Source organism: Pollicipes pollicipes, unplaced genomic scaffold (genome assembly GCF_011947565.3).
Source record: "Pollicipes pollicipes isolate AB1234 unplaced genomic scaffold, Ppol_2.1 Scaffold_3539;HRSCAF=4159_pilon_pilon_pilon, whole genome shotgun sequence".
In the NCBI taxonomy this organism is placed as follows: domain Eukaryota; kingdom Metazoa; phylum Arthropoda; class Thecostraca; order Pollicipedomorpha; family Pollicipedidae; genus Pollicipes; species Pollicipes pollicipes.
Window position 1 is genome coordinate 9,659 of NW_023596317.1, and position 14,522 is coordinate 24,180.

The 14,522-nt window shown below is 46.7% G+C and overlaps 1 protein-coding gene across 1 annotated transcript; it reads right to left on the reverse strand.

Moving 5' to 3' along the window:
• Window positions 1-1,892: 1,892 nt before the first annotated feature.
• LOC119092873 (uncharacterized) lies at window positions 1,893-9,445 on the reverse strand. The gene is made up of 3 exons (XM_037215778.1): window positions 9,400-9,445; window positions 6,690-7,495; window positions 1,893-2,719 (listed from the first exon to the last, which is right to left on the reverse strand). The coding sequence occupies exons 2-3, from the start codon at window positions 7,158-7,160 to the stop codon at window positions 2,414-2,416; spliced, it is 777 nt and encodes a 258-aa protein (XP_037071673.1). The 5' UTR covers window positions 7,161-7,495; window positions 9,400-9,445; the 3' UTR covers window positions 1,893-2,413.
• Between the last annotated feature and the right edge of the window lie 5,077 nt (window positions 9,446-14,522).

Genomic DNA, 14,522 nt, shown 5'->3' on the forward strand with positions numbered 1-14,522 from the left:
GCAAAATCCTGCTAACAGCCAATCATCTTCCGCCCATTGTATCATACGTGCCGCATCATGGCTTTTGCGAATATATCAGCAGCCATGCTGTTTTGACCATAAGCAGAAAACAGCCTGTAGTATGACCGCAATCCCATGACGGTTCTATGACGTCATTAATGACGAGGCAACTTTGAAATAGGGTCCCAATAAACCTTTTCGCACTTTTGCGGGCGTGTAACTCAGGAACCATAGTGTTTTGGGTCGTAAGAAGAACATGTCCGTGAACTGCATCAAAAGGTCCTCAAGGTGGCTATTTCAGGTCAGAACGCCATACAAATGTGGAACATTGCCTTTAAGGAATGCTAGTGGTCACGCCTCTCTTGGCCATGAGCACAACGCAGCCGTTGAAGTGGGTTGCTCGCATGTCGCTTTTAATGATGTCACACATGTCTGGGTGACTTTCCCCATAGGTGGCGGTTCATATTTTGCACAAATACACAGACATCAAGCTCAGAAACGAGATGATTTGAAACCTCGAAAGAGACATGGCTGTAACTGCAGAGAATCGACATGAAATGGACGTTGCATTTCAAACCCTAAACAAATGTCAAACAATCCGTTTAATCTAACAAAGTCGGCGCCCTATGTGACATAATCACACCAGCATAATGAGACCCGACAGTGGACTAACGATTAGAGCGACACCAATTCTGGGAGTAGGCTCCTTACCTACCGTGTCAGGAGCGTCTGCGTTTAAGGATATTTGTGTGACATCCGAAAGGCACGACGCTCCCACTGCGGATGGTTGCGGATTGCGGATGTGTTTGACCGAATCCATTGGTTGCGGATGTGTTTGACCGAATCCATTGTAAAAGAGAGTCTGTATTATAACGAATTGTGTGCGGATGATAACTGCCCTGCCCGAAATAAGTTGAGGAGCTATAATAGATTTTTGCTTTAATAAGGAAGTAACAAAATGCAAGAGAGAAAAATTCCCTAGAAATGGAAACTCCTTCTGCTGACGACCACAAGCTTCTGTTGTCGAAACGTCAGTATTTTACAAAGGAAGGATTTCACCCCATTTCGTCGTGATGCACATGGCGTTGAACTCAGACCAAAGCCTTCAACTGGGCAGAATCCTCGTCTGTTAAAACTAACATCCATTGCCAACCAGAGCACACACGCCTCTCTATGGTGACGTGTTTGTTGTTATACAACGATTACGCCAACCGAGGCATACCAAAGAGTAATTGCTTTTAAGCGCGGGACCTAAAAGACGTTAGGCCTTAGTGCAGGTGCGGTCATGAACATCTATCTCAGTTTTATAGTTGCCCTGATTTCAAATCTAAGATAGAGATAAAGCTTTCCTTTGAATGGGATGGACCTAATAAAACGTGTAAAAGTGAAGGTTCCACGTTGGAAGCTATTAAAGCAGGCATGAGATGTGATGAAATAAACTCACTTATAGCTATTCGTATACTTTTCTGTCTCAAAAACTGGTCTAAACAACACAATTTCTCCGTTTGGTAAATATGCTCGTCAATACGTCATTGTTTGATAATGTCGTGGCACCTTCCATATAATTGATCGCGAATCACTTGATAGTCGTCATATTTGCAAACTGTGCTCACCAACGCCAGGTGTCAAGGACTCGCGAGTTACCGTTTTCTTAGTCTTGATCACCGCATGGTTAATGGAGCGGCAGGTCTTAAATGACGTCATTACGGCGTTATGGATGCCTGGATGGTCTTGAAATAGTCTCCCCGAAATAGCCCACACATCTTCACAGCCGTGCAGCTCAGAAACTAGAAGGGTTTAGGCCTTAAGAACGGCCGGGCTGTGACCTGCACCAAATCAACTTTAAGATGACTTTTTCAGATCAAAACTCCACACCATGAGTGGTACTTTATTTCCCAGCCGTAGATAAAGCTTACAGCATGTAATGGTGAAGTCGTTACACGCATATAATGGTGAAGTTTATGAACAGAACGTCACGCCTAAAACGAGAGAAACTGCAAGGCTTAACACAGTGCGATGATTTTGATTTTCTTCCGTGAACAGTCCAGTCATTGATAATTGAACAAAATGCGTCATTACCTGTCATTCGATGTGCCATACACGACACACACACATACACATCTATCCATTCCACCGCCTTAACATAACACGACCGTTTCCGTTGTCTGCACAAGCATTGGCAATGCATTAAGGTGCATGCATACAATGCACTGTACAAATATTGGCAACATCCCGTCTTCACAGTTATCGATTAAACAGACATGTACCTTAATCCTAGGGGTGTGCAGGAGATGCCGCGGTTCTGTGCACATATGGACCGTCTGGTTCAGTGCGTCATGTGCGTGCCGTCTATTTTTTGCACAAAGCCACAACGTGATATCCATAAACCACCTCTTCTTCGGCGACATGCCCATCAGCGCCTATTCCTGACAAACAGAGAGCATTGCTTTAGGGCCTGCCACAACTCCTCATTAGCACAGAAGGTCCAGCCGTCAATGATGTGGAACATGCTCCGAACAATCCCAAGGAGATGCAAGACAATTAAGGGCACAGCGAGACCCAGTCCATGCGCCAGGAGCGCAAATTTGTATGGAAGGGAGCAGCCAAGGAAAAGACAAGCCAGCTTGAAAGTGAATATAAACATTTTCATGTTTTGTCTCCTCTTCGCCGCTTCATTTATGTTGTGCTGCCCGAGCTCCTGCACCCGAGTTTTCTTAAGCTGGAAGGAATAGCACCGCGTTAGATATGCGAAGCATTGCACGATTCCTGACTTACAAACTGGCTTTCGAAGTCATTTAGAGAAGAGTGTACAGTATCATGGGCGTAGGAACAGGGGGGGGGGGGGGGAAGGGGGCCCATGGCCCCCAACTTTTCAAGGTGCGGGGCAGCAATGTTAACTGCCCCCCCCCCCCCCCACTTCTCAGATGAAGTTTGCACTTGGCTTACTTTTGCGCTACATTAAACATGCACGCTGATTTAGCTAGTTCACCAGGCATCTCCTTTAAGACGAGTCATCTTTTTTGTTTGCTCATTGGCCATTGCTTAGTGCTACAGCCACAAAGCCGGCGCCGCACGGCCTGGAGACTGCAACGCCGGTCGTCGAGGCTGTTGTTGCTATCACTCGCGAGCACGCATGTTCAACACCATATTACATAGTTTTCTTACCAGCAATCAGCTCTGACGGGGTCTTCAACATTTTAAGATGAACGTGGGTAAGCCATGTTAATACAAGTTAGGAACCCCATTTCATCTACAACCTACAGCCAGAGAGAATTGAATATATCTGAAGAACACAGAAACACGGAACTGGAGTCTATGTGACAACTATCGGACTGCCTGCGCTCATCGGGGATGATGTTGCGTCAATGAGGGCCCCTGTGCTGATCCGGGGCTAACTGCGCGGGTCAGAAAGCCCCCGTGTCAGGGGTGGGGACAGTGTGATTTGATTTATCCTTCCGATGGACTCCGGATCGACCAGGAGATCCCGACCCGTGCCACCGGAATGATAGCCAGAAGACACTACACGATAGACCGGAATGGCACTTCAGCCCTTGACCGGAGACTGTGGTGTACCCCTGGTGTTCTACTCAAGAGCCCCCTTGCCCGGAGGGAAATATGACGTCTCATTATTTGAATAGAGTGGGGCTCTCATTATTGTTGAACAGCGCGGGTTGAAATGATTTTAAAAAAAAACGAGAAAGCTCGTGTTATGTTTGCCTGAGAACGTTCATTGTTTCAGAATGTAGTATTGAAACAAATTACGTCAAAAGACTTGAACATGCCCGCCCGCGACTTCAAGAGCAAGGGCAAGGATAGCCTGGGTTGCAACTTCCGTAAAATCCAAAAGTTTCGGCCACTGCAAGTGCCATCAGACGGCGGACGCCGTCTTCTGGACAGATAAATAGCTGCGAAAACACGAAAAATAAAGTTTTTGCGTTCATTCTTTCAGTTCAATCAACAGATTCCAGCTCCACTTCGGGGTGCTTTAAGGGCCAATCCGTTCTTTTCATCGGTCTAAAAATTGCACACGTGAAATATGCGCTCAGACTGCCTTATACATGTAAGATCTGCTGCATGAAGCGTCCGAGGATACTGTTTCAAAAACGTCGTCATTTTCGTATGCCCGTTGGCCACAACTTAATACTAGCTGCTAGGCCGACGCTGCGCGGCCTACGGAGACTGCAACGCCTGGGGTCGAGGCATGTGTTTCTGATTTTCGGGTGCGCATGCTCAAAATTACGTCACATAACTTGTATTCCTAGTCGATTAAAGTGTTCAAGATAATCAATTCAGAAGCGTCATCATTTTCATCCAACGGTGGGCGACGACTAAATATTAGCTACTGGAGTAACGCTCCACGGACTATGGATACTGCAACGCCTGGTGTCGAGATTTTTGTTGCTAAGATTTGCGAGCGCGTATGTAAAAAAACACGTTACCTGAATTGTATCACTAATCGATTCTGACTCAATGGTCAACATTTTCGGACAAACATGGCCATGTGACACATATTTTGACCACTCGATCTGCAATCAGATTTTCATCTTCAAATTTGGATCAAACATATCGATCTACAGTCTACCTTCTCGATGACCTCAATGTCTGTAGAAACCAGATAAAAAATTGACAAAGCTTCTGAATTCTATCGGTTTAGGGAGAGCCAGCTAACCATGTAAATTAAGAGCGCCGGTGATTCCTTTCATGCTGGAGTTCAACGCCTGATTTCTGCAGTTTATTTATTGACCTCAAAATGCAGACAGAACTAAAGTCACGGTAGCTCCTGGTTTTTGTTCTGGTTACGAGGCAAAAATAACAATAAAACGAAGAAAACTGTGTCACTTGTTAACAAGTGAGCCATATCCCGGATTTTTTTTGGGGGGGGATCACCATAAGATGGGTTTTTGTCAACCTTGTGTTCCCCCTTGGCAAGGCTCTGGCTGCGCCCCTGCCTACACACAAAAGCAAATCAAATCATATACGTTGCATGATGGGCAATGAAGTGTCTGTTGGGCCAATTCATACCTAAGGCAGACAGCTTCCCGGAGGCTATTTGTCTGCGATGGTGTGGTGTGAGGGACGATCGTTCGGAAAAATATATTGTTGCAGGTGTCCAACACGTGTTTCCTACACCATGTAGTAGTAACGCTGGTTCAAAAGTATGCAACAAAGCAGCCATACGATCAGTTCGCAGTCAGTTATGCGGGACACATCTGGGCCAAGGCGGTGCCCACCGACGGCGGAGAGGGTCAGGGCCCAGATAAGGAACATATGACAGATTGGTATTATTATGTACCTTGATTCTTATAAGAAAATCTCCAGTTTCATGGCTTTTGTCGCATTGTTTCTAGCAGTTTTAAGCCCAAGAATTTGTTTGCGCCTAAAATGCTGCGACAAGTCGTATCTCCTGAAAAGCAGCCAGTGAAATAAAGGCGCATGAAAAATCTGTCGCACTGTGAGCCAGCGATCCACTTTCAAAATTGTCACCAGCCTATATCCAGGCCGTATTTTGGCATCTACACTGTGGAGGCAGATGCTTCCTTGATGACCCCAAATGCCTACGCGCTCGTGGAATTTCTCCTCCCCAGGAAAGACCATGTCAAAATGGACGAACAATCTAGGGAAGTTGGAAAGCCTTATTGCCAAATGACAGATGAGTCGAATAGGCAAAATTGTGTACCACTGATAAACAGCTCTCGATGAATATCTAGCATAGCAGCCATGACATCTGAATAAAGAGCGACAACAACCTCCATCCCCCCCTCCCCGCCGGTCATCGGGCTCGCTTCCAGAGAAAACGCTCCTGAATACACCTTGAGCTTGCCCCCCCCCCCCCACCGCCACTTCTTGAAACCTTCCTACGCCTATGTACAGTATTCAAACGACATTGGGCAGGAATTTCCATGGAAAACGGACAATAGCATAAACATTGCACATGCACACATAACAGTGTAATCCCAAGAGTGCCAACAAAGTTACTGAGGATGACAATGCGCTAACAGCAGTGTTTTAAACTTGACTCATTAGCAGGGACGCTGCCAGCTGGGCCAGCTTTTCCATTTGGGAGCTTCTTATACCCTTATGGTTTAAAAAGAAAGTGCCACAATGGAAGCGAGAAAATACGGTTCTCGGATGACGAAGATATCAGTCTCAGGCATTTGTCCATATCACGTTCCATAGCATAATTTTGTTTTTATCGAAGTGGGCAGGTTCCTACGTGACGTCTCCAAAAACGGTCATAATCCGTATCTTGAAATGTTTGAGCCTAGTGACCTTTCACACCTGCACTTAACGTTATTTTTTTCAGCGTATCCGACATGCGTCGATAGCTCCAGGCTATAAGCTATAAATTTGCCTACGTCATGTTTTTTTCTGAACGCGTCTTGCGTTTGACGCCTTTCGCCGGTCCACATAGAGCATGCTTTCTTTTCCCATCTTCCGGCTGGTATTCTGAACAGCTCTTTAAAGAGGAAGATGAAAAAATCGGTTTCATCATTTAATGCCTTGTACGCATGTTATTGATGTAGTCTTTAACGACCAGCGGCTGTAGCTTTCTAGTATATTTGACTATTCAGGATGATTTAAGCGGTTTTTTGGACCTTAGGTAAGGCTTAAATTGCAAAGAGCAGGCTGACAGAAGCGAAGCACAATGGACTCACGGGTCATGACAATTTACAATGCCCCAAGGTTACCTTCCATGCGTGATACAAGACCTTGCCGTTGTAGACCATCGTGACAGCGTCGAGAAAGATGTTGCTGGCCACGGTGACGACAGCAACAGCTCGGAACTCTGGCTTTAACAGCCAGTCAAATGTATCGCAGGTCTGTAGGGTTGCCGTCAGGTCGCTATAATACGCCCGCGCCGTGGTGAAGACAGCTCCATGTGCGGCGCCGTAGACGAGGGAGATCTTCAGATGACGCCACACCGTGGAGGTGGTGGACCGCAAGGAGTTCTTCAACGGGTCAGACACGGACAGGTAACGGTCCCGGCTCAACGCAAGCATCAGCAGGTTGACGGCGTTCATGCTGCCGTTCATGAAGACGTCGAAGGCGCAGCACACAAAGGCCGGTACGCCACCCAGGATGATGTACAGGACCAAAACGACAGTCACCAAAGCGAAGATGCTGCCGCCGAGCACGCAGTCCAGCAGACAGAGCACCATGACGTAATAGTAGGAGGCGCGGTGTAGGCTGGTGTTACGCCAGATCACGGCCACCTGTGGTGCTGAGCAGACCAGGATGAACACCGACAGCACTGAAGCGAAGATACTCTTTTCCACCCTTAGTCAGGAGTGCGGGCTCATCTGCTCAGGCATGGCCTTTGTCAGGTTACTTGAGAAGTCGGATATGAGTGAAATGTTATTGTATGTGCTTTCGACCGAAGGCTTCACCGACACGGTCTCGCTGATGTTCATCATGTTGCGAATTTCGTTTCTTTTCTTACTGCTCAACTGTTCCTTTAAGTCCTCTTCTCCTTCCTTTTTCCAAAAATTCTAACCTGCAATAAAGGAACGCAAATTGCAATGGTAATACTCGAAGAAATGATAACTTATCCCGCTTACATGCTCCGTTTCATTCTTACATGACCACTAGGATACGCCATTTTTTAGTGCACCTGAATTATTCATTTCTAAAAGATCAACATTCGTGACGGAAGCAGCTTTTCCTTAACGTAATCCTATTTGGATAACCTAATCGATAATGTGCTGCAGCACTGCTGTAGCTCAAATCGACCACCAAAGACATGCCATGTATTGCTGAGCTTTTGTGCAAAGCAACATATCGTTTGAACCTGTGAGACATGCTTGGCGTTTTACGGACCCAAACGTTTTCTCAGAATTCAACAAAAGATGAGGACTTCCGATTCTCCACGAGCTGTTGAAGGTGCCATAGAGTAACACGTGCCAAAGCAGGCAATTGAGCATCAAAAACGACGTGTGCTTTCCGATTATCTTTCCGTAATATGTGGACGCCAAAAGCTATTATTTACACCCAGGAAACGACAAAAAACAGTAGTTATGGGTAATACATCTTTACGAGCCTTCAGAGATGACGGTATGGCTGTGTGCCTTGCCTTGTTCTGCGAGCTCCCCTTTCAAAAATATGCGACGCACATTACATGGCAGAAATTGTGGCCATTAACTAAGCCAGTGGTGTCATCAATGAGCTAAAGAAAAACCAGCTGGCCTGTGATAGGGTTTATGATCCAGGGGTAATTTTTGACCGTTGAGCCGGTAAAATCATAAGCTTGCTTGGACAGATGGGAGAGTGGGAGGATGCCGCGATCCCGGTTAACGAAAAGCTTTCTTAAACAATTTTACGTCAGTCTAAAGATGCATTTTTGTTTTTTGGGCCCTGAAGCTTACTACTTCAATTTACAACTTCGACCTACCTGATGCGTTTCTGTGAGTTAAGAGGATAACGGAAGACTCCGTCCAAACAAAGGACCAACAAAGGCCATTTGAATTTCCGAGTTTTTTGGTACCTTTTTCGTTCATGCATGCAATCGGCCATCAGGCGTATTACACTCGTCTGGGCTTTCGGTTGTGATCCAGGAATAAAAAAAAAAACAATCTGCAGCCCCTCATGCCACAATTCAGACATCCGCACCCAGCTCATACCCCGAAACTTCCGACAACCAGAATCGCTTGGAATTTGCGACACAAACCTGTGTATATGACAGTGTAAATTGGGATCGTCAATTTCATGAACGCAGCACACTCACCAAGCTATACCTTGGTTTTGAAACAGGAGACAAACGCAAGTTACAAGCATACTGCAAGAACATGCAGATCTGTCGGCATCGGTTGGTTTCTTTATTTATGATAACAGTGAAAGCAGAACGTTTTCAATCTGATCTTGAAACCTTCATGTATTGGTTAAGTTAACTCCTAATCTCATGCCGTTATTGAAAGCTACCTACCTGACGAAAGTAAGGAACGTCTTCGGCTCCTGGGTTTTTGGTGTTATGAGTTCAGAGTTCTTATGCTGAATATTGACCTTCAGTATATCGGCAGGTACTGTTCAAATGACCTTATAAACTTACCATTGTTGTAATAACAGTACCCGACGTTTAAGCTGCGTTACTGATCGCAGATGAAAAGGTCGGTTAAGCAAAAGCAAAAGTTTAAAAGCAAATGCATGGTAAGCCGAACATGCTTCGAAGCTGTACCGACACGGCCACTGAAAGATGTATCAAAAATAATAAATCATCCAAGCTGCCACGGCTTAACACCCGATACCCGGCTTTATGCTAAATGCTAGCCGAACACGTACGGTTAAACCGGGAAGTTGCAATGACGCATGCCGGCTGTTAAAGTATACAATTAGTTACAGCGATCATCAGCCATTACGAACATTGCCCGAACCCTACAAACCTCCCAGAAATTCACCGCGACTGACCTGTGTGTGTTTATGTTATCGAAGCGCAAGGGGCGGCCGACCACAGTGGAATATGCAACAACAGGCCCGAGAGGGTCGTTTATATACCAAACCTGCCAGCTTCGATCAGCGCACCTGGTTACTATGACAATATTCGAGAACCAGTAGCAACTGGAGCGCCACAAACGTGATTCTGTACTGGCCTGGCTGGCTTATGGCTTACGCGGCGTGCTCGTTGGTGGAAGATAATGACATTGGAGATTCGCTATGGAAACGCTACTGGCTCCTTGGCAACAGAGGCATGCGTACCCAACCGCGCACCTTGCGAAAGTTTGATATGCTTTGTAGGTATTGCACTTCTCTTTTCATCCCCGTTGTCCGCGAAACCGATGCAACGTGACACATGCAAATGTGCTTCTGTCAAGGTCATGTACAGTTCTGGCTACGATCTGACGTTGAAGAGTCCTAGGTCTAAACACGCTCGTAGTTATACGCTAATACGCAGCAGGCATGCTGGCATTCCTATTTTATGTCAATGAGTAAGCTTTTAAAAGCAAGCGATGAAACATTCATGTTCAAAAAAATATTGTGTTACCTGGTCCGTGCGCTTATAAGTGATGTATGGGCCAACAACCTAACACTGTTTAGGGGCACGCTGTTGAGGGTTGTATTTTGCCTGCGGAATCAACCCGATTTATTGGCTCCAGACATGTCATTGGGCATTGAACGCCTCCTCCCAGGGGGAAATATCCCAACACCTGCCATTTACCTGGCATGCCATGTGTGTCGCCCGCGCTCTCATTTTGGTAGCGTGCGTTGCGTGCGACTAACTTGTCAGTTGACTGCCAGTGACAGAGTGCAGCAGATATCGGCCTAAAACATTACTGAAATTAAAGTATAAAGCATATATATATATATATATATATATATATATATATATAAACTTCACGAGCATAAATCACTCTTCTCTGATAGGTTTCGTCTACTGACGATCTCTGGCATGATTGCAGGAGTTGCCATAAGAATAAATATAATAAATCACATATCAACATTTCAGTTTTACTGCTTAATCACAAGTCGAAAAGAGACAAATATCGTGTTCCGGTTATGAACAACGTGTGAGCCGTTGATCGTCTGAGGCTGAAATATCTTGTCCTTTTGCCTTGTGCTAAACGTCTAAAGCATAATTGTTGGCGTGTGTTTGACCGCCATTATTCCAATTATAATGGTACGATTCACCAAACAATGGCTCAATTGACCCCATATATATATATATATATATATATATATATATATACATACATCTCTCTCTCTCTCTCTCTCTCTCTCTCTCTCTCTCTCTCTCTCCTCTCTCTCTCTCTCTCTCTCTCTCTCTCTCTCTCTCTCTCTCTCCCTCTCTCTCTACTCTCCTTCTCTCTCTCTCTCTCTCTCTCTCTCTCTCTCTCTCTCTCTCTCTCTCTCTCTGTCCTCTCCTCTCTCTCCTCTCTCTCTCTCTCTCTCTCTCTCCTCTTTCTCTCTCTCTTGAAGACTAGTAACAGCTCCGCAAAAGATTGACCTCCAGTGCTTTACTGCTATGGCCAGTTCCCAGTATACATCGCGGAATCGTTTCAGTCAACGTCTCATTGGTACCAAATGCCAGACTTTGATGACATCAATGAAGCGCTCCAAGCTCTGCCCTTACTAATTTTTTATGAGCGCATGTCGGCTATGAGAATTCTCTCCAGACACACGAAAAAGGCATTTTGTTTAGCCTTCAAGCACCGCATTGGCATCCTGCTTTCCGCAATGGAAATACAGTTCACAAATGTCAACGCACATATAACTTAACAAGTGAACGATGGGTGACTTTCGATTATGGGCTGCCGCGCGGACGTGGCTCGAAACGTCGAGCCGATGCAGAGGCGGATCTAGCATGGAGCTTTGGGGGGGGGGGGGGGCAACCGTTCGTCGCCAGCTGGCTGGCGTTGGGATCGAGGCTTCCAGTGTCCGGTTGCATATGGTACCTCTCGCGAGTACCTAGCAGGGACACCATTCAAACACCCGTAAATGCTTTTTAATCTTCTTTATACAGTATGCATGTTTACAAAGCTCGTAAAACAAGTTATTACTCGCAAAAGTCAAATGGTCAGATGGGATCACAGTTTAAACCTAAAACAGACGGCAAATAGACGAAACTTTTTATGAAGTTTTGGGAATGTTTCGGGGGCCAAAACATAGTCTCAGAGTTTTTTGCGAGGGTAGCATTGCCCCGTGTCCCCCCCCCCCCCCCCAGGATCCGCCTATGAGCCGATGATCGGCGGCCCGACCTCGGGACCCGTCCTGAGCGACGCAGGGGTCGCAAGTCACGCTGTCGACGGCGGCGAGGCGACCGCGGCGTCTGGCGTCTGACACTTGGCTCGTTGCCGGCAGTGGACGACGCGCCGTACTGTGCCGAGACGCACGGAGTGTCTGCTGTGACTACCGGCCTGGGCCCAGCGGTCACCAAAGAACCACGTCACGTTTTCGTGACAGAAGCCAACACAGGGTGGTTTGTTAAGCAGAGCCGTTTTTTTCCCTGGTGATGGTGACGTGAGGATTGGCTGCGGCCCCCCGGGTGATCACTCCATCCCAGTTCTGCTGGTAATGCACCATTCAAGATTCAGGTATGCGTCGCAGCGAATGCCAAAAAGCAGTTTCACACGGCCGCTGTTGACGTTCGCGCTAATCAAGAGGGTTGTCATGCCGAGAACGCCCCGTGAAGCACATTTGTGACCAGCCTCATGACGACGTGAAGCTACGTTTGTGTGCTATCATCTTACACACGCGCTCGGTTGGGGGGGGGGGGAATTCGGCCTTTTTAACGTTTTTCAGAATAACTTCCTGACAGCGCGGAGAACCCGAGCGAAACGTTGTACAGCAGCGCTCAATTGAATATCCGATCTTTTTGTGCGAAAAGCATGATGCTTCTTGTCAAGCTGCTGGCCTGACCGGGTTAAGGTCAGGCCATGGTTAGCGGCGGAGGCAATTCTTACGGCGCTTTCACGCTAATGCGACAACGGTGAGTTAGACGAAGCCATGCAACTTTGAGGTGTTTCTTGGGCAATAAGATAACTTAAATTATGCTTACAACGCATTTCAATGGACCTTGGCCACATATAAGTCAAATGAAGGTCAAACTGAATTTTTGTTCTAAAAAAAATACTTTATAGGGTGGTGTGTAATATGCTCGTTTCAAATTCGGTGGACGTTCACAGATATATTCAAAAGCGAGTATATACAACTATACGAAGCATAGAGATGCGGAGGACACAGAGTAACCTTGTATGCACGGGGCTCCAACAACAAGCGGGACCCAGCCTTGAATTCTGCCAAAGGATCCACTAAAGACCAAGACCCAACCTGCAGTTATGCCGAGCGTCCAGCAAGAAACAGGTTCCGTTCTAAAGTCACGGTAACCAGTCAGGGTTAGTATCTCGACCTGAATTTTTGCCATAACCGGTACTCGTCCTAACGTTGTATTTGCACGTAACAACAATGCATACACTTTGTTCACGTAAATATTACAGAAAATATGCAGGTTCTCTTCAGTTTCAGAGTACACCTGCCCAGTGGTAAACAGCTGACAAATAGTAAACTGAGCTGCCCATGAGAGGGTCAGCGAGCACCAGGAACTAGAATTTGGTGTCGTATATGTGAATCTGTTGGAACCAGTCAGGGTCTGGGGGTCTTGGTCTGATGTTTGAAGAAGGAACTCATGGGAAGTAAGAAACAGACTAGTCAATGTCAAAGCGCCAGTAGGACCAAGGAACCAGGGAACGATGGTTGTGAACAAACTGTTGGGAAACAAGGAACTACGTCTGGAGACCCCCCCCCCCAAAAAAAAAATAAAGCCGGGAAACAGGGAATGGTGTTTGTCAAGGACCCAACGGTAGCGAGGAGTAGATTCTGGTGTTTGCAAAATAATCCGCGAGAAGTAAAACTTACGATCTTGTTGTTATGAAGGGCGAAAAAATAACCGGGAACCAACATTGGGAACCAGACACATGTCCGCTCACAGCCTAAGTCTGAGCCCCATTTCTACCTACAGTTGATCGTAGTTCGGTTCAGGACAAACACCATGTTCCAAAATACAGCCGTTGTCGTGGCGCAATCCAGCTGTGTGTTTTGAGCGTGTAGGGTTCCCGTGCTCCTCCATCACGCTTGCATCCAACTCATCGCCATTCTGCACAGCACCGACCGCTCCTGGGCGCGTCACGCCGGACCGCATCTGCTTCATCGCTGCAGTCAGTTACTGCCACTCTCTTTGGCGATCGCATGCCTGGTCTGTTATGCGGTGACCTCGAGCACTGCAGAATGCAGCGAACACGAGATGTTCCACGTAGTATCAAAATTTCAAACCGACAACGCAAAGTGAGCATCCAAGGAAGTTTGGACCGCGCTTCGTATTGGAAAGTGGAAGATGCGCAAACTAGCACCTGAAGGAGCCCTAGGTATGTTAAGTCCCCCCCCCCCCCCCCCCCGGCTGATATTGTTGCAGGCACCCCGACAGTTTTACCATGCTGGTATAGCGTTCGTGAAAGTAAATCACAATTTCAATCGCTGCTAGTCGCCCAATCCTCGCAGGCTGTACGACGCCGTGTAAAATTTCGCGAGGGAGCTCCTTCCATTCCAGTCCCCCCAGAGTCGTGTCGCTGGTACATACGCTGCCTCGGCAGAATCGTGATAGGCTGAGCCCACCGAAAATATTTTGCAACGCTGCTTTGCTTTGACTGCAGGGTGACCTTGCTATTTGATGTTTTTTGTTTGTGTCGTTTTTCATCCCCGACAAGCCTTCAAAACGTAAGGATAGTCATTTCAGCATGGCCTGTGGTATTCCCATGCCATTTTGTGGGATTAACCATCCGCAAATGTCATGACAATGCTAACACTGCGAGAACATTGCAAAGTAAGTAGCGAATCATAGCAAGAAGAAAGACATGAATCCGGATGACGCTTCCAGTTGATATGAAGGTAAGTTCAAACACAAAATAAAAAGCCAGGCTGCATTCCTTTACATGTGAGCCCAAACGAAAAATGGTAATGCATGGCTCCCCGGTCTTCTTCCTCGCCCATGGTAACCATGCTCACCAAATAATAAACTGTGCCCCAGTGCGTCGTAGTAGACG

Excerpts from the sequence above, each read along its gene's own strand:
- LOC119092873 (XM_037215778.1), bottom strand. The coding sequence starts at position 7,160 with ATGGTGCTCTGTCTGCTGGACTGCGTGCTCGGCGGCAGCATCTTCGCT. Across the intron at positions 2,720-6,689 it reads TCTTGTATCACGCATGGAAG|CTTAAGAAAACTCGGGTGCA; the intron begins GTAACCTTGGGG and ends TATTCCTTCCAG.